This window comes from Symphalangus syndactylus, chromosome 14, assembly GCF_028878055.3.
Source record: "Symphalangus syndactylus isolate Jambi chromosome 14, NHGRI_mSymSyn1-v2.1_pri, whole genome shotgun sequence".
NCBI lineage: Eukaryota > Metazoa > Chordata > Mammalia > Primates > Hylobatidae > Symphalangus > Symphalangus syndactylus.
The window spans coordinates 101,860,169-101,881,269 of NC_072436.2; the positions used below are offsets into that span (position 1 = coordinate 101,860,169).

The 21,101-nt window shown below is 42.5% G+C and overlaps 1 protein-coding gene across 1 annotated transcript in view; it reads left to right on the forward strand.

The window, feature by feature from the left end:
• The window catches only part of CDKL4 (cyclin dependent kinase like 4), a 70,774-nt gene extending 51,052 nt beyond the window's left edge, over positions 1 to 19,722 (forward strand). The window contains 6 exon segments of the mRNA XM_063618127.1: positions 3,713 to 3,910; positions 6,495 to 6,571; positions 9,533 to 9,588; position 10,003; positions 14,891 to 15,025; positions 18,417 to 19,722. Coding sequence (XP_063474197.1) covers positions 3,713 to 3,910; positions 6,495 to 6,571; positions 9,533 to 9,588; position 10,003; positions 14,891 to 15,025; positions 18,417 to 18,518 — 569 coding nt within the window. The 3' untranslated portion in view covers positions 18,519 to 19,722.
• The last annotated feature ends 1,379 nt before the right edge of the window (positions 19,723 to 21,101 follow it).

The following is a 21,101-nucleotide window of genomic DNA, read 5'->3' on the forward strand; positions in this document are numbered from 1 at the left end:
CCATGGGGCGCAGGCTGATCTCGAACTTCTGGCCTCAAGTGATCCTCCTACCTCGGCCTCCCAAAGTTCTGGGATTACAGGTGTGAGCCACCGTGCCCAGCCAGATTTTTCAAACAGTAACTACTTAGAGCTCACAAGGTTGTTTTTAGTGGGAACACAGTTTCGAACAAATCCTTGAGAAAGCAGTAAGTGCCCTTTGCATCTTTAATTTCACTTTTAGGAATCTCTCATAATCCAAGATACTACCCCCCAAAATAATACAACATAATGTTCATTGTAGAACCATTTATTACTGAGAAAAAAATTAAGAGGAACCCAATCATTCAGAAATAAGGAAATGGCTAAAGAATTTATCTGACTTAATACTGTAAAAATATATTTTTAAAGGATTTTATTGACATGAGAAATGCTGCAGCTCACAGCATGGGGCTAAGTGAAAAAGAACACAGCTGCACACACAGATTGGTCCCAGTTCTATTCCAAAAGGTTAATTTGGTTTCTCTCTGGGTGATGGGTGATGTTTTATTTTCTTCTTTATGCTTTTTTGTATTTTCCAAGTTTTCTACAAAGAACATAAACTTATTTAATAATTTTATAAATGGACCAGTCACGGTGGCTCACGCCTATAATCCCAGCACTTTGGGAGGCCAAGGCAGGCGGATCACCTGAGGTCAGGAGTTCGAGACCAGCCTGACCCACGTGGAGAAACCCCGTCTCTACTAAAAATACAAAATTAGCCGGGCATGGTGGCGCATGTCTGTAATCCCAGCTACTTGGGAGGCTGAGGCAGGAGAATCGCATGTACCCGGGAGGTGGAGGTTGCGGTGAGCTAAGATTGTGCCATTGAACTCCAACCTGGGCAATAAGAGCGAAACTCCATCTCAAAAACAATAATAATAATAATAATTTTATAAATGATGTTTACACCTCTCAATCTAATAATTCTACTCATAGAAAATCATCCTAAAGGAATAATTCTTTTTTTTAACAGAGAGAGATTTCACCATTTTGCCCAGGCTGGTCTCGAATACCTAGGCTCAAGTGATCCACCCCCTTCAGCTTCCCAAAGTGCTGGGATTACAGGCGTGAGCCACCAAACCTGGCTCCTTTTTTTTTTTTTTTTTTTTAGAGATGGAGTCTTGCTCTGTAGCCCAGGCTGGAGGGCAGTGATATGATTATAGCTCACTGCAGCCTCAACCTCCTAGGCTCAAGCTATCCTCCTGCCTCAGCCTCCCATGTAGCTGGGACCACAGGCACATACTACCATACCTAGCTGATTATTTTTTTGTAGGGACAAGATTTCACCATGTTGCCCAGGCTGGCCTCAAACTCCTGGCTCACACGATCCGCCTGCCTTGGCCTCCCAAAGTGCTGGGGTTATAGCCGTGAGCTACTGTGCCAGGCCTTGAAATAATTCTAAATACAGAAAAAGCTTTGTGCAGGGATTATTGAAAAATAATGTGGTGTTATTTGTAGTGACAAAATATCGGAAAATTTGGGGAAGGTAAAGTAAATCCTGGCATACGCACTTGGTAAGCTGTTATGCAGCCATTAAACTCAAGTTTAGGAAGAGTTTATAATAACATGATAAATGCACAGAATTCAATGAAAAAAAATCAGGACACAAAATTTTATATGTAGTATGATCAAAAGTACTTGTACAGGCCTGAGCAACATAATGAGACCTCTATCTATACATAGCCAGGCATGGTTTCAAGCCCCTGTAGTCCCAGCTACTCAGGAGGCTGAGGCAGGATGATAGCATGAGCCCAGGAGTTCAAAGCTGCAGTGAGCTATGATTGTGCCACTGTATTTTAGCCTGGGGAACAGCATGACCCTGCCTCCAAAAAAGTGGTACTCAGAACTATGCTGTAAATAAGAAAAAGACTCAAACAAAATACACCAAAAGATTAACACAAATTACCTTTGGGTGGTAAAACTTGGGTTTATTTACCTTCTTTCCATTTTCTTATGTATTTTTTCATATTCTCTGCAGTGAGCATATATGACGTTTAAGTCGAAAAATGTTCCAAACAAATAAAACAGCTGACTTAGCCTGTGAATAGTGAATTGTTAGTGGTTGTTATTTTCCTTCTTATTCTCCATTTTCCAAATTTCCATTATGGCATTTATTAATTTTTATCCTTCAAAAATTTATATAACTTTATAAAAGAGCAATGAGCAAGTAAAGATTATTTCCTTTTCCCACTCCTATGAGGACTGTTCTCTGGTCAGAGCTGCAGCCGCTATTTTCTGGGTTGCCTTTTGTGGCAGCTTCTTTGGGGCTACCCGACGACTTTACTAAGGAGAATTGCCCATTACCTCATCTCTGCAAGCCGGGCTGCTTTCCAATTGTTCCTCCTCTGTAATGCATTTGTACGGCTCCTGATCGTTCAGGGTCCTGTGATGATTCTGGGATTGGCTTCCACCCACTTGGAGGCAGGTGCCTTGGGTCCAGGCAAGGGCAGGGCTGGGCAGTGAGGGTGCACTCAGCTCTCTGTCATCTGTCTATCACATACCACACATGACTCATACATAGTACAAGGAGTCAAATTGAGGTCTTTGTGACAGTGGGTCCTAAGTAACACATTTGGATAGAAAAATGAATTTATGCCTTTGTCTCGTGCTGCATTAGTTTCCTGGGGCTGCCATGATACATTACCACAATCTGAGTGGCTGAAAACAACAGAAATCTATTTTCTCACAATTCTGGAGGCCAGACGTCTGCCACCAAGGTTTCAGCAAGGCCACATTCCCTCTGAAGGCTCTAGGAGAGGACCCTTCCATGTCTCTATCTTAGCTTCTTTTTTTGTATATGTGTGAGTCAGAGTCTTACTCTGTCGCCCAGGCTGGAGTGCAGTGGCACGATCACGGCTCACTGCAGCCTCCGCAGGTTCAAGTGATTCTCCTGCCTCAGCTTCTCAAGTAGCTAGGACGACAAGCACGCGCCACCATGCCTGGCTAATTTTTGTATTTTTAGTAGAGACAGGGTTTTGCCATGTTGCCCAGGCTGGTCTCAAACTGCTGACCTCAAATGATCCGCTTGCCTCGGCCTCCCAAAGTGCTGGGATGACAGGCGTGAGCCGCCATGCCCAGCCTCTATCCCAGCTTCTGATGGATGTGGGAAAACTTGGCATTCCTATGCTTGCAACTGCATCACTCCAATCTCTGCCTCCAGTATCACATAGCATTCTCCGTGTCTCTGTGTCCCTGTAAGGATTCAAGCCATTGGATTTAGAGTCCACCCTAATCTAGTATGACCTCATCTTAACTAATTAATTACATCTGCAAAAACCTTATTTCCAAATAAGGTCACATTCACAGGTACCAAGAATTAGGACTTCAACCTATCTTTTGAGGGGATGCAATTCAACGCCCAACAACAACCATGCTGATGGTAAAGTGGAAACCAACAATGCGGTTTAGATTTAAAGTCACACTCCAGAAATTATCATTCCCCCCATCCCTACCACACCACCCGCTGCCCCAGTTTGGAACAATAATAGATGTTAATTACCTAAAGTGCTCTTGAATGTCAAATTTACTATCTCAATGCACTATAACTGTTTCCTCAATTAGTGCCTCACTGCATTAACTGTTAAGAGTATCATGGTCTCTGATGGTTATTGAAGCCTGAATGCCTGATGTGTTCTTGGGAGCAGTTCACATGTTGGGAGAATTGACTTACCTGATCTGATTGATGCATTTGCAGTTCCAGGAGATGCCTACAGCGATTATGTAGCTACGAGATGGTACCGAGCTCCTGAACTTCTTGTGGGAGATCCTCACTATGGTTCTTCAGTCGATATATGGGCTATTGGTTGCGTTTTTGCAGAGCTCCTGACAGGCCAGCCACTGTGGCCTGGAAAATCAGATATAGACCAACTTTATCTGATAATCAGAACACTAGGTATGAATTGCATTTTATGGCGACAGAGTTGCTGAATTGTTACAGCATTCATATGTTACTATAATTAAAAATAAATAAAAAACGAGAGTTTTATTGCTTCTTCAAAGTGCCACTCAGGGTGGTTGTTGTGGGGTCTGGGTTGTAGCCAAAGCCCAATCCTTTTCTAAACATGTAGAACCGTAACTCCTCTCAGGGAGCTCTCAGATCCCTTTCCAGGAAAAGTCAATTAGCCATGGAATAAACTAGATATTTACTTTCCATATCAGACTAAGATAGGGATAAGGATGAGTCAGCTGCCTAGAGCTTAATCTAAGATATTTGATCAAATGCAATTTCTGTCCACTGTAAAAGAGGTTCGCCCCTTTACTCTAGAGCAGGAATCAGCAAATTGTTTCCATAAAAAGCTATATGGTAAATATTTTAGGTTATGCAGGCTGTACAGTCTCTGTTGCAATTCCCCAACTCTGCTATTGTAGTGCAAAAGCAGCAATACACAGCATGTCAACAAATGAGCATAGCTGTGTTCCAACAGAACTTTATTTATGGAAACAGAAATTTTAATTTCTTATAGTTTTCACATGCAACAATATCAAAAAATCTTTTTTGACTTTTAAAAATCTGCTTAAAAATGTAAAACCAATTCTGAGGTCACAAGCTGTACAGAAACAGGCAGTAGGCCACATTTGGCCTGCAGGTCATAGTTTGGCAGACTCCTGCCTGAGAGCTTAAGAGTCTGATTTTACTTCCTGATTAGGAGTGGCTGCTGAAGTTTAGAATAATGTTAACACATGTTCTTTGTATAGTACTTAAGAATTTACAAATTACTTTCATACACATCACCTTTTTCAGTCTTAAGAAAAACCTGTTAAGGAAGTTATAATGTTTTTAATTGTGCCTATGTTATAAACAAGGAAATAGAGGCTTAGGGAGCTTCCATGATTGGCCTGAAGTCATATAGCCAGGTAAGTGCAGAATAGGAATGGGACTCCAAGGGTTTCTTTTGTGAGCTTTCATTGTGTGTCAGCATAATCCTAAAAGTGAGCCACAGCTTCATGCCAACAGCATGGATGCAAAGAAAGTGATACCTCTACACACAAAATGAGAATTTGTTAATTCCTTCCCACAGGATCTCCTGGCAGCATAGCTGCTGGACAGTTCCCTGTTCAGTTCCAACATATTATGGAAAATTCTGCAGCATGAAAAATGTGGGGTAGAGTACCACTACAGGCCACACTTTGTTTGTCTGATTCATTCCCTAAAAAGATTCTGGAAATTTACATTACATACCTGAGTTTAAATCTTGGATCTGTTAAGTTACTGTGTGATCTTGGACAAGTTATTAAATTTCTCCAAGCCTCATTTTCCTCATTGGTACAATGGGGATTTAAAATAGCAGCTACTCCAGGCTGGGCAACATAGGCAGACCCTATATCTGCAAAAAATTTTTTTAAATTAGCTGGACATGATGGCACATGCCTGTAGTCCCAGCTACTCAGGAGGCTAAGGTGGAAGGATTGCTTGAGACTGGGAGATCGAGGCTGAAGTGAGCCATGATCGTGCCACTGCACTCCAGTTTTGGCAACAGAGAGAGACCCTGTCTGAAAAAATAATAATAATAACAACTATTGCTGTGAGATTATGAGATGAAGTCTCACAAAATCTCATTTATGAGATTAAATGAGATAACGTGTGTAAAGACCGTAGTGCCATTCTCTCACCTTGTCTTTTTTTTTTTTTTTTTTTTGAGACAGACTGTCACTCTGTTGCCAGGCGGGAGTATAGTGGTACGATCTTGGCTCACTGCAACCTCTGCCTCCCAAATTCAAGCCATTCTCCTGCCTCCTCCTCCTAAGTAGCTGGGATTATAGGTGCTCACCACCACATCCAGCTAATTTTTTGTATTTTTAGTAGAGACGGGGTTTCACCATGTTGGCCAGGATGGTCTCGATCTCTTGACCTCGTGATCCACCTCCCTCAGCCTCCCGAAGCGCTGGGATTACAGGCGTGAGCCACCTCGCCCAGCCTTCACCTTTTAATGGAGGCTGAATGGTGACCACATGTGACAAAGAGACTGGTTTGGGAGAACTGGCCTTACCTGAGAAGGCATGCGTCTGCAGAATCCCATTCCTCTCATCTCTGGAGGGAACAATCAGGCACAACATTTCTTTCACACCCGCACTTCAGGCATTAATCCTGTTTTTTGTTTGTTTGTTTAGTTTTGTTTTTGAGATGGAGTCTTGCTCTGTCGCCCAGGCTGGAGTGCAGTGGCATGATCTCAGCTCACTGCAACCTCTGCCTCCCAGGTTCAAGCGATTCTCCTGCCTCAGCCTCCTGAGTAGCTGGGATTACAGGCATGGACCACCACGCTTGGCTAATTTTTGTATTTTTAGTAGAGACGGGGTTTTTCCATGTTGACCAGGCTGGTCTCTAACTCTTGACGTCAAGTGATCCACCTGCCTTGGCCTCTCAAAATGCTGGGATTGCAGGTGTGAACCACCATGCCTGGCCTTCAGGCATTAACCATTTAAACACTTGATTATTCTTTGCCAAATTTATGATAAATTATGTGGTTTTTATTTTACAGGAAAGGTAATCCCAAGACGTCAATCAATCTTTAACCGGTTTTTCCATGACATCAGCATACCTGAACCAGAAGACAAGGTAAACTGCTCTATTTTGAATATTTTATTACTTGTGTTGCTGCTTTCTTTAAAGAGGTAGTGGTTATTTATTTATTTATTTATTTTGAGATGATGTCTCACTCTGCCACCAAGGCTGGAGTGCAGTGGCAAGGTCATGGCTCACTGCAGCCTCAACCTCCGAGACTCAAGTGATCCTCCCACCTCAGCCTCCCCAATGCTGGAATTACTCATATAAGCCACCATGCCTGGCCTGTTTCTTTTTTAATATTTGTGTTTTTGGCTTCTGTTTTCCTTGTGACATATTAACACAGTGTATTAGTCTATTTTCACACTGCCGTAAAGAACTTCCCTGAGACTGGGTAATTTATAAAGGAAAGAGATTTAATTGACTCACAGTCCTCCATGGCTGGGGAGGCCTCAGGAAACTTACAATCATGGCAGCAGGGGAAGCAGGCATCTTCTTCACAAGGCAGCAGGAGAGAGAGGTGAGGGCACAAGGGAAAGCTGCTGCTTTTGAAACCATCAGATCTCGTAAGAACTCCCTTACTATCACGAGAACAGCATGGAGGAACCCCTGTCGTGACCCAACCACCTCCCTCTCTCAACACATGGGGGTTATACTTTGAGATGAGATTTGGGTGGGGACACAGAGCCAAACCATATCACACATACTGAAGAAACTTTATAAAAACTACATTACAATGAGCCAGGAAAAATGCTTTAAATGTTTACTTGTCTTACCTATTCAAAAATTAATGTTAAATTTAAAGTGAAAATATATTTAGTATCTTAGATACTACATACTTTTAATCCATTGGTCAAAGCCTTAGGAGAATTTTCCCTTAAATAATTATATTATCATAAAGACTATTTATAGTAGTCTTCTTTATTATGAAAAAAATGCATTTAAAATTTTTTCGACTTGTAAAACAAAGCTCGAATCAATCAAAAGCTTTCTTCGCAACATATATTTTTACATGGGAGGTTGTTTTACAAAATGATCCCCATTGTACTCATTAAACTCCAAATCACAGGGATCATCTCGCTACTCTTGCAATGGTCTTTGCCTTTATTTAAAAACATATCAATGACTACCTGACTCTCTCTCTTACTCTCTGTAGACATTGACTTCCTATGTGTGTTACCTAAATTCAGGCTATGCTCTTTAAAGCTCCATATGGTCCAGAATCTGCCTATAAAAGAAAAAACTGTCAGGAAACGCATGTGTCCGCACTCCAACTATGCTGGAGTCAGAGCCATGCGGGGATGGGGCAGTCTGAGAAGGCAAATCATGATCTATGATGTGAACTGTCCTAATAACCTGAGGTCCAAATGGTCCCAACCATCTCTAGACACTCTGTTCATTTTAAATCAATTATTGCATATAATATCTTGATTTATATTCTTTTTTTTTTTTTTTTTTTTTTTTGTTGAGACGGAGTCTCCCTCTGTCGCCCAGGCTGCCGGGCTGGAGTGCAGTGGCGCCATCTCGGCTCACTGCAAACTCCTCCTCCCGGGTTCACGCCATTCTCCTGCCTCAGCCTCCCGAGTAGCTGGGACTACAGGCACCCGCCACCATGCCTGGCTAATTTTTTTGTATTTTTAATAGAGACGGGGTTTCACCGTGTTAGCCAGGATGGTCCTGATCTCCTGACCTCGTGATCCACCTGTCTCGGCCTCCTAAAGTGCTGGGATTACAGGCGTGAGCCACCGCGCCCGGCCTGGTTTTCTTATTTATTGTCTTTGTTAAAACCTTTAACAAATGTAATACAAGATTAAAGATTGAACCGCAAGGTTAACGGTTACAAAGGAATATTTATATAACATGTGTTTAAAGAATAAACTACAACAAACTTAAGTGTCTTAAGTTTCCTACCATTATCTTTCAGGCATCTCCATCCCCTTCTTTCCTCATCATTCTGAATGTTGTGTTTTTCATTCTTTTGATTTCTGTAGTGCTCTTATGCATGTAGTCCAGTGTATTTTCATGAATACCCAAAAGCATCCTTAGAAGTAGATCAGGCACAGATTTTCTAGCACTGTTGTAGGATTTCAGATGGGAGCATTTGGGACCCACATTTACCCAGCATCAACTGCAAGACATTGTGAAATTAAGAAAATAACTTCAGTTTTATGTATTTCAGATCTTTACACTACAGTGTACAATTATATAAAAGTATGATTTAAAAAATATATTTAAAGCTGGGCACAGTGGCTCACACCTGTAATCCCAGCACTTTGGGAGGCCAAGGCAGGTGGATCACTAGGTCAGGAGATCGAGACCATCCTGGCGAGCACAGTGAAATCCCGTCTCTACTAAAAATACAAAAAATTAGCCGGGTGTGTGGCGGGCACCTGTAGTCCCAGCTACTTGGGAGGCTAAGGCAGGAGAATGGCGTGAACCCAGGAGGCGGAGCTTGCAGTGAGCTGAGTTCACACCACTGCACTCCAGCCTGGGCGACAGAGACTCTGTCTCAAAAAAAAAAAAAAATATATATATATATATATATATTTAAAATGAATTATCTAACCTACTGGAGAGTCTTTCTTTAAAGTGTTGTTATTACTAATATATTCAAAATATAGGCCAAGTGAGTTGGCTTACCCCTATAATCCCAGCACTTTGGGAGACTGAGGCAGAAGAATCACTTGAGGCCAGAAGTTTGAGACTAGCTCATGCAACATAGCAAGACCCCATCTCTACAAAAAAATAAAAAATTAGCTGGGTGTGGTGGCACCCACCTGTAGTCCTAGATACTTAGGAGGCTGAGGTGGAAAAATCTCTTGAGCCCAGGAGTTCAAGGTTAGAGTAAGCTATGATCATGCCACAGCACTGCAGCCTGGGAGACAGAGGGAGACCCTGTCTCTAAATACACACACACACACACACACACACACACACATATACATATGCACATATGAACACACACATATTACTTTGTTCTTATATAATATTGAACGTTTTAACTTTGTTTTTCAGGAAACTCTTGAAGAAAAGTTCTCAGACACTCATCCTGTAGCTCTGAGCTTCATGAAGTTACTTAAGAATCAATTATAACTCTTATTAGCTATAAATTGTAATGACTGAAGCTGGTAATTTGAGGAGGGGTGGACAGTGGATTAAATAATGCCAAAATAGGATGTAGTCATTGCAAATGATAAAGAGCTATAAAACAATTCCAGTTAAAGGGACATCAGTGATTTAAGCAGTAACTGTTCTAACATATCTATTAACATTAGCAGATGAGGCAAAATCAGAGCCATGCAGACACCAGACCTAGCTCCTGCACTAGGCCCAAGAGAGATGCCAAACCAAGGACAGATTCAAATAAAAAGCAGAAGAAACTTACCTATGCCTAGTCTGCCATTTATGCTTGACCAAATGGGGCCACACTAGAAGGTGTGTGACCCTGCCATCCATTGTGTATACCAAAAGCTCACTGGACAAAGGGTATGAGGATACCAGAGAGGGTATCTATCTTTAACAATCAATTAAGTTCTGTCTATAGCAGTGTCTTCCAAATGTGGGTATTCATCAGAATGGCCTGGGAGCTTTTGAAAAATATGGATTCCAGTATCTAGCCTCAGATTCAGAAGGAGAATTTTCATGAGTGAGAACTTGGCACGTGTATCTTTAAACATGCCCTTAGGTGATTACGATAAACAGCTCAGTTTGAGACTCATCTGATTTAGACGGTGGGGACATTTGGATATCCAGACCTAGGGTCAACTTTGTAGACCAGCCTTTGTGCGAGTGCTGGTCACTGCCATGGTGCTATCCAGAGTGCTGGAGTGCTTCAACCTAAGTCCTCCTGAGAGTCAGAGCCTGATACCCCTGTGCTCTTGGACTCCCCATACCATTGCTCCACCTGACCTCAGCTGCCACCTGCCCTATCTTACTGCCCAGACCTGCTTTCACCCAGCACTCAGCAGGTCCTGTCCAAGAAGCCCAGTTCCCTGACCTTGTTCTTGACAGGTTGTTCTGACCCACCTGCAATTTAGCAAAACCTTCAAGGGAGAAGGGAGGCATCAAGTACTGCAAGCCCAGCGAATTATCAGATGGAAGCCAGAGACAACCTGTGGTTCCCTGGAAAGCAACTCTGGGGCATGAAAACTGCAAGATGTAGGACAAGTTCCCTGTCCTCATCTCCAAAGATGAAGAGCCCTGGTTGGCTACCTAAGGTTTTAGATGAAGCTGGGTTTGTTACTCAACTATTTTATTTAGACCCATAAGTATCAACCTAAGACCCAAGATCCTCTCAGTGCATCAAGGATTGCCCTGTTTCATGGTCCACACCCTATCTTATAGACTCCTGCCCCATGTTAGATGAAAGAAGACTAATTCTTTGCAATGGAGACTTTTTTTTTTTTTTTTTTTTTTTTTGAGACAGAGGCTTGCTCTGTCGCCCAGGCTGGAGTTCTCCGCTCACTGCAACCTCCACCAACCGGGTTCGAGCAATTCTCCTGCCTCAGCCTCCCAAGTAACTGGGACTACAGGCGAGTGCCACCACACCGGGCTAATTTTTGTATTTTTAGTAGAGACAGGGTTTCATCATGTTGGCCAGTATGGTCTCCATCTCCTGACCTCATGATCTGCCCACCTTGGCCTCCCAAAGTGCTGAGATTACAGGCGTAAGCCACTGTGCCTGGCCCAAGACATCTTTAATGGCAAATAAGTACTGGCTACCATAACTGGTGTTTATCCCATAGGACCGAATCATAACCTATGCAGGGACTGCTCAGATGGATGGCGTATTTGGCAATGGCAGAGTCAAGGAGAGTGGTGGCATGCAGTGGCCAATCTATGGCAGGTCTTTTGTGTTCTCTTCATTAGGTTTAAAATGAGACCATGAGCACAATCTTTCTTATTTATTACTCATTTATTTCCATAGTCATGACCATCCTATCACTATATCAGCTTCAGCTGGTCCATCAAGAACAAGACTATAGACTATTAGAAATTTTATTAGAGCGTTTTCTGCGAAATTTGAAGTTTGGATTTAAGAAAAGGATCCTGACTTGGACTTTACAGTTTTGATTTCTCATCTCTCATCTTCAAGACGTTTTCTGGGTTAGGAGCATATCTACAGGGAACACTTCTGATTAATTCTTCAGCTTCTTGATATACAGAAAGTTATTAATCCAGGCAGGCAAGGACTTAGAAGCCTCATTTCTACTCAGCTCATCTCAATGCTTCAGAATTAATCAAGCAGGACATTGTTCCAGCTCAGACTCCATGGAGAGAGCTCAGCATTAGCAGTGTCTTCTAAGAATCTAAAAATGTTCTTTAAAATGAAAATTCATAGGTATTTAGTGATGGACTAGATTTCAATAGTTTTGAAAGCCCATATAAAAACATGAATGAGGCTGGGCATGGTGGCTCGTGCCTGCAATCTTAGCACTTTGGGAGTCCAAGGCAGGAGGATCACTCGAGCCCAGGCGTTTGAGATCAGCCTGGACAACAAAATCAGACCCTGTCTCTACAAAACATAAAAAATAAATAAAAATTATCCAGGCATGGTGGCACTTGCCTTTAGTCCCAGCTACTTGGGAGGCTAAGGCGGGAGGATTGCTTGAGCCCAGGAGTTGAAGGCCGCAGTGAGCCATGATTGTGCCACTGCACTCTAGCCTAGCCTGGGTGACAGTGAAACCTTATCTCTAAAAAAATATAAAATCAACGTGAATAAATTCAACATATATTTGAAAGGAAAACCGATAAGACTTAATTATGATTGACATATGGGGAATAAAGTAGAAGAGGTGGCAAGGGTACAGTTCCTGTATTGCTTTTTCAGGTATTGGCAGGTCTGGGCTTTCTCTGAAAACTCTTGGCGAGGTTCTTTCTTTGTTTCTTCCAGCTTCTTGTAGCCCCAGGCATTCTTTGACTTGTGACAATGTAACTCCAATTTCTACCTCCATCACAGCATGGCATTCACTCTGTGTATCTGTCTACACCATCTTCCCTCTTCTTATAAGGAAACCAATTGTAATTGGGTTAGGGGGTCTACTCCATGCCATTATGACCTTGTCTTCACTGATTACATCTGCAAAGACCTTATTTCCAAATAAGGTAACATTCTGAGGTACTGGGAGTTAGAACTTCAATATACATATTTTTGCGGCAACACAACTCAACCCATAACAGTGACCTTGAGACAGATGTTAAGTAAGAAGTTGCACCTGCAGGTCTGGAATTCATAGGAGAGGTCTGGAATGGAATTGTAGATGTGGAAATCTCTGGTAAACTTTGATAATTGAAGCCATAGGCAGCAAAGAGATCACCTAGAAACCAAGAACAGATGGGAGAAAAAGGGGTGGCTAGGATTTGGCCTTGACGAATTTCATCCAACCATAGTGGAGAACACAGTAGAGAAGAAGGTAAACTAGCAAAGGCTGGTTTGAAAAGGAGTGGCCAGGAGGGAGGAGCAAGGGAAGTGAGAGATTAGAGAAGCCAAAGAGAAACAAAGTTTCAAGGAGGGCTTGGTCAGTAGTGTCTAACACTATTGAGACGAGAGAGAATTCAAAATACATAATGGGTTGAAGGATATGGAAGTAGAGGTCAGAGGTATTAATAACAAGAGCCACTTTAATGGAACAGTGGAAGCAAAAGCCAGAATAGAGTGATAAAGAAATAGAGACTATCACAGTTTATATTCAAAATAGTCTTTCTGGCCGGGTGCAGTGGCTCACGCCTGTAGTCCCAGCACTAGGAAGCCGAGGTGGGCAGATCACTTGAGGTCAGGAGTTCGAGACCAGCCTGGTCAACATGGTGAACCTGTCTCTATTAAAAATACAAAAATGTACTCAGCATGGTGGTGCATGCCTGTAATTCCAGCTATTTGGGAGGCTGAGGCATGAGAATCGCTCAAACCTGGGAGGCGGAGTTTGCAGTGAGCGGAGGTGGCGCCACTGCATTCCAGCCTGGGTGACAGAACGAGACTTTGTCTCAAAAAAAAAAAAAATCTTTCTCTCCTGATTATAGCCCTGACAGTATTAGGATTTGAGGAGAATGCTTTTCCAGCAGCAGCTGGAGTTGATATATGGCATGGGTCATTAATTAGGGGTCATCTGCTTGGACCAGGCAGTTGACATGGAGGGATAGGTAAGTCTAGTTTTACTGAGCAGGATTGTTTCTTGAAGAACAGGACTAATCAGATCCCTTGCCAAGGGCCAGGTGACACTGCTGAGGGGCAGGCAGCTTCAGGGATCTCAGAGATCTGAGGTCAGCTGGGGTCAGGGAGGAACAGACACCACAGGGCAGTGCAGGGCTGGGGCAGCCTCAGGCAGTGCGATTGTCTGGGCTTGAGAATGCCTCAAAACAATGTTTGTGATGGTGGTGAGCCTTATTTCTCTCTTATAATGGAAGGCAATAATTGTCAGGTCATCTGTGCCTGGGTATTGTAAAGCTGCTCCTTTTGAAAATGCAAATAAAGGAGAGATGGGGTCTCACTATGTTACCCAGGCTGGTCTAGACCTCTGGCCTCCCAAAGTCCTGGGATTACAGGCATGAGCCACCATGTCTGGCTTAAACCTGCTCTTTATGGATCATAATCTGTGTTTATTGATGGGCAAAGTCCCACTGTCTGGCTGGAGTATCAGTGTTTCTCAGAGAAAACCTCTTTGTGTCAGGACCCCCACTGACCCCTCTGCTGTGATACTCCTCCCCACTCTCAGAAGATGACCTAGAGGCTTCTAATGGTCTCAAATATAGAAGGGTCATAATGTCACCTTTTCTGTTTTGCCTGTAGTTATTTTTATATGAATATATAGTCAATTTTCCTTGTTTTAGGTTCATTCTCATGACGGAGGTTCTCACCTCCTCAGTCATCTCCTTAACCCACTGGTTCTCAAATCTGAGCATATGGGCATCGGAATCACCCAGAGAGCTTCTTAAACACAAACTGCCAGGCCCCACCTCCAGTGCTTTGATTCCCTTTGGCAGGCGGGGTGTAGGACCCAAGACTTTGCATTTCTAGCAAGTTCCTACGACGCTGATGTTTTTAGTCCAGGGACTACACTCTGCAGACTGCTATAAACAATTTGCTTTCAGCAGTGATTTTAAAATGTCATTGGTGGGAACACCGGATCTACAGGTGGCCTCTTTCAGAGAGACACTGACCATCCATTCATTCTGCCGTCAAAAGACAAAGTAGCAAAAAGAAGTAGCAAAAAGAAGAGCAATCCTAACTATTAGCAAGCTCCAACTACTTGATAATACACAAACTTAAAGATTTTCTAAACTCATATTTATCCTAACAAGTTATTATTTAGTTTATGGGCACGGTAACAAAATGAGCCTCTCCCTTAATATCTGCTTTGCTATACTCTTCCCCCAAAGGGGTGTCTGAAGATGAATCCAGATGACAGATTAACCTGTTCCCAACTCCTGGAGAGCCCCTACTTTGATTCTATTCAAGAGGACCAAATTAAAAGAAAAGCGTGTAACAAACGAAGAAACAGAAGACACCAGCAGGTACTTCTGCTCAAAAGTTAAAGTGCTATAAAAAGAATTCCTTTTTTGTTTTTGTTTGTCTGCCTCTCAAAGTGAGACAAGGTGGACACCAAGACCTTTCATTTGTTCTGGTGTAGTTGTATTTGTCTAGCTTAATAACTACTGGTAATGGATGTAATAAAACCACAGAACTACGAAAATATCAACATTATTGCAAAATCTTATTCCAAACACAACTGAATCAAGTCGTTACACAACTCTTTGGCTGCTCTGATTGGATATCCCACCGACAAGATCGTATACGCATAATATAACAACTTCATAAAACGCTGATTCCAACAGGTCTGAGTGTTGCCAGCATTGTAAAGGAATCCAAGTGCCTTTCTGTGGCCTCTAGATGTGCAATAAAGGCAACTTGACTCTTCCATCTTTTCACCCACAGCAGGCACCTAGGCTTTTTCTCAAAACCAAGATCTGCCAGGTACAAAGGAATGAAACCCAGACATCTGGGAACCAAATTCTACCCAATGGGCCAACATTGCAGAACAGTTTGGTGACTCTTATGACAAACATTAATTCTGCAGTTTATCAGGTGACTGTCCTTCACTTGCTTTCAGAAAACTTTGAAGTTAAATCATAAACTCCATGGAAATAGGTTTGTTTTGGTTCAGGGCTTTTTCTCACCATGTAAACCCAGCAGCTAAAACAGTATCTAACACATAGAAAGTCCTTAATATTGTTAAAATAAATAAGTAGATGAACATTGCCTAATAATAAACCGAGTTGGTAATTTCCAATTCATCAGAGGCTAGTAATTTTCACAGTCTGCGTTTGCTTAATCTTTCATCTTCAATCTAATTTTCAGTCATTTGTCTTCTCATTAGCATGTTTTCCATAAAGGAAGAAAGTGTTGTCTTTTCCCAACCTTTTAATAGTTAAAATAGAAGTTTGTTGGGAGAGAAAAATCAAACTAATCCAGAAGATGAAATGTTAAATCATTTCTGTGTATCCAAAAATCTCTAGGTATCCATATTTTTATTACATGGGCCATTTTACCTTTTGCTATTAAATGTTTGCAAATCAAGCCCAATGCAGCTTATACTTAAATAACAACAAAAAAAATTAAAGATCGCTGAGGCAGCAATCTGAAAGACAGTGTAAATTGTGTGTAAAAGGACATTCTCCTGTTAAAAACATCTCAGCTGGCACGGTGGCTCATGCCTGTAATCCCAGCACTTCGGGAGGCCAAGGTGGGCAGATCACTTGAGGTCAGGAGTTTGACACCAGCCTGGCCAACATGGCAAAACCCCATCTCTTCTAAAAATACAAACATTAGCCGGGCGTGGTGGCAGGTGCCTGTAATCCTAGCTCCTTGGGAGGCTGAGGCAGGAGACTTGTATGAACCCGGGAGGCAGAGTTGCAGTGAGCTGAGATTGTGTCACTGCACTGCAGCCTGGGCAACAGAGTGAGACTTCATCTCAAAAATAATAATAAAAGGCCGGGCGCAGTGGCTCACGCTTGTAATCCTAGCACTTTGGAAGGCCGAGGCGGGCGGATCACGAGGTCAGGAGATAAAGACCACGGTGAAACCCCGTCTCTACTAAAAATACAAAAAAATTAGCCGGGCGTGGTGGCGGGCGCCTGTAGTCCCAGCTACTCGGAGAGGCTGAGGCAGGAGAATGGCGTGAACCCGGGAGGCGGAGCTCGCAGTGAGCCGAGATTGCGCCACTGCACTCCAGCCTGGGCGACAGAGCGAGACTCCGTCTCAAAAATAGTAATAATAATAATAATAATAATAAATAAATAAATAAATAAATAAAAATATCCCAGCACTTTGGGAGGCCGAGGCGGGTGGATCATGCGGTCAGGAGTTCAAGACCAGCCCGGCCAACATGGCAAAACCCCATCTCTACTAAAAATACAAAAATTAGCCGGGTGTGGTGGTGGGTGCCTGTAATCCCAGCTACTTGGGGGGCTGAGGCAAGAGAATCGCTTAAACCCTGGAGGCGGAGGTTGCAGTGAGCCGAGATCGTGCTACTGCACTCCAGCCTGGGCGACAAGAGCAAGACTCCATCTCAAAAGAAAAAAAAAAGAACAACTCACTGGATTCCCCCCAACACTGGCCTGGGAGGGTGCACAGTGTCAGCTGCCCCAGCTGGCCTCCTGGTCCCCCTAATCACTGTCTACCTGGGAATCTGTCATGGACCTTACCTTGCCTGGAGGAGGTTGGGTGCTGCTCTCCCTTCACAGCTCCAGCTCTCTGCTTGGTAGCTGTGCTACCCTTCCTTCAATGCCTGTAACCCAGCTGATACAGATCAGGGACTGTGAACAAGGCCTCCCAAAAGGCCCAGAGGCAACAAAAGGAAAGAAACACAAAGGGCAGCATGCACCTAGAGAATCTCATTTACAGAGATCAGCCTATGTGCTCCATCCTCTGTAAATTGCATTCTATCCACCTCTGCAAACTGCATTCTATCCACCTCTGCACGGTGGGTCCCCCTGTAGCACCTACATGAGGCCCATCCTAAACAGCTCTCTCCTTCAAGTGAGGTGCCCAGGGAGCCAGGCCAAGAGAAAGACAGGGGTGCCTTTCAAGTTCTGGTTTTCCTTCAGAAGACACACCTGAATCCTAGATATTTTGCCATATCAGAAAATAAATGTTACAGAAAAACATCTTTTCATTCATTGTGGTTTCCTTAAGACTAATGTTTAAAGTTGATAGTAAAGAGATTTTAAGCCTTTGCTATTCTGCCAATATCCTAGCTATTAAAAATTTGAGGCCAGGTGAGTGGCCCACGCCTGTAATCCCAGCATTTTGGAAGGCTGAGGCAGGTGGATCACCTGAGGTCAGGAGTTCAAGACCAGTCTGGCCAACATGGTGAAACTCTGTCTTTATCAAAAATACAAAAATTAGCTGGGCATGGTGGCTCACACCTGTAATCTCAGCTACTTGAGAGGCTGAGGCACAAGAATCGCTTGAATCTGGAGGCAGAGGTTGCAGTGAGCTGAGATTGCACCATCGCACTCCAGCCTGTGCAACAGGCTGAAACAGTGAAATGGTGTCCAAAAAACAAATAATTTTTTTGAGATGGGTACAATGTAGTCTCCTGGAATTATTGTATAGTAGCTGATGGGCATCTACCTTTAAAGTATTGACTAGATACTCAGATTAAGTGTACTGAAATAAATAGTAATATATCCATGGGTATCCTAGAATAAGTAATAGAACCTAATTTTCAGGTATCAGAGAATCTCAATTTTTGGAAAGGTAACCCTACTTAATTTTAAAATTGATATCTTTTGACATCTTTGTACCATAAGTATCCGCTTGTCTTATCATCTTTCAACCAAACTGTACAAATAGGAATTGTTTTCAATTTACTTTCTTATTTTTGTCTTGTTCTGCTATTAGAATCAACTGTTGCCTCTCATACCAGGAAGCCACATCTCCCCCAAACCTGATGGAAGAAAACAAGTCCTCCAGTTAAAATCTGATTGTCTTCCAAAGATTTAGGAAAATGTTCTTTCAAGTGGAAAGTAATTTAATATGTACACATTTTGTACAAGTGAGATAGGAATTCTCAGTGTTTCAGATGCAAATGAGCCATATGAAAATTAAAATGCCTTCTAGAATTGTTTTGCTGTGATCATTGCCGATTCCTTTCCCCGTGCTTTTACATGCCAACTTTATCTTTTAGAATATTTTCTTTAAATGTTATAAAGCCTAAAACTGCACATATGGAAGAGACATTTTCAATTTCATCAGAGCAGCCCCTCCTGAGGCTATTTATATGGAGAATTTGTGAGCTTATACTTTGATTTATGAAAAAGATTTACATGTGTCAACTTGCTTCAGCTGACCACATAATTTCTTAAAGCAATATCAAATAGCCTGCCTCACTGTTTGTGTAAGAAATGACATATGTTCCTGCATTGTAATTCATACTTATTATAACCAGGTCTGTTGAGTAATGCTGGTATCTTATTCTGTGTTTTTATGTTGGTGTAGAAAGGGAATCTTGAAAGGTCATTCAGGTTTATCTCCAGATTCCACGGCACGCTCTCCTTTGTCTCATGAGGCATTGATGATTCTATTTTTAAAGCTAGCTAGAGAAAATTACATACAAATTCCAATACATAGCAAACAGTGCACCAGTGACAAGGAATTGCCATCCTCATCAGTAACGCCCTCGGATAATTGTCTGCTGTCCTTTGCTATATCACCATTCCTTATCCTTTTCTCCTCCTGTCTAAATCATCTCAGGACCCAAGCTGATCCTCCTGGGTGTATTGTCTAAATAGCTCATGGCCAGTACTCTCTTGCAAACACTTGCATCTGTAGCCTCTATGAAATTCTACAGCCCAAAACTAGTGACTGCATCTTAATCAGGTTGGTTTGTAAACATAAGAGGAGGAAGATTATTTTTCAGTTAATATCATTTCATATCTCTTACAAAACAACAAAGCAAAGCAAATCCCTCAATAACTGAGCTGAATTTACTTTGGGATATTTTCCCAACTAAACTTGACATACATATGTATATACACATACGTATATACATGTATTTGTAAATATATACTTAAAATTATAAATTTTGCAGCACCATATTAGGTGCCTTTTATCCTGGACATCAGAAATGATGCAGAATATTTAAGAGTACTTTTAGTTTGCTAACAAGGAACTCATATAAAATAATAGCATAGGGCTATCACTGTTAGGCAAAAAGGCACAATCAGTGATATTCCTATCAGGAAAAATTAAAGAGTATTTTATTAACTCATTTCTGCTCCCGTGTCTGGCATACTTAACTGAATGTTGTTAAATTTTGCAAATACACTTTATTCCATAAATTTTCTATGTCCAGCACCAAGAGTTAAGGATATATTGTTATTGAAGAAACATGATAATATCCTATGTTCATGTCTAAAAGGCTTCCGCACTTAGAAACACATAAACTCCCAGAGAATCTCATTCAGTTATGTAGAAGCATCCATTTAATAAGGAATTATGACATCTAAACTATAGTTTTTTGTTCATGGGAAGGATTTTTTTTTTTTTTTTTTTTTTTTTTTTTTGAGACAGGGTCTTGCTCTGTCACCCAGGCTGGAGTGCAGTGGCGCAATTACAGCTCACTGCAAACTCCACCTCCCCGGCTCAAGTGATCCACCCACCTCAGCCTGTAGCTGGGACTACAGCGGGTGCCACCACACCTGGCTAATTTTTAACTTTTTTTGAGAGATAAGGTCTCACCATGTTGCCCAGGCTGGTCTCTAACTCCTGAGCTCAAGTGATCCTCCCACCTCAGCCTCCCAAAGTGCTGGGATTACAAGAGTGCGCCACTATGCCCAGCAAGGAAGGACTTTTTAAGTGAGCTGATCTGATCTGGCCTACATTCTTAGTATAAATATAACCTGTTAAGTAAGGCTTTCTTATTTTCATCTTGTTATCAGGAATATGCCTTTTCGGATTTGTATATTTCTTGCTTTTTTTCTTTTTGAGACAGGATCTCACTCTGTCACCAAGGCTGGAGTGGCGCAATCGTGGCTCACTGCACTCTCGACCTCCTGGGCTCAAGCAATCCTCCTGCCTCAGTCTCTCAAGTAATTGGGACTACAGGTACATGCCACCACACCCGGCTAATTTTTTTTTTTGAGATGGAGTCTCATCCAGTCGCCCAGGCTGGAGTGCAGTGGCACAATCTCGGCTCTGCAAGCTGCTCCGCCTCCTGGGTTCACACCATTCTCCTGCCTCAGCCTCCCTAGTAGCTGGGACTACAGGCACCCACCACCACGCCCGGTTAATTGTTTTGTATTTTTAGTAGAGATGGGGTTTCACCGTGTTAGCCAGGATAGTCTCGATCTCCTGAACTCGTGATCTGCCCGTTTCGGCCTCCCAGAGTGCTGGGATTACAGGCGTGAGCCACCGCGCCCGGCCCCAGCTAATTTTTTGCAGAGAAAAGGTCTTGGTATATTGCCCAGGCTGATCTCAAACTCCTGGGCTCAAGCAATCTCCCTTCCCTTGCCCTCCCAAAGTGCTGGGATGACAGGTGTGACCCACCACACCCCACCAGTTTCCTGCATTTTTAATAGGACAATA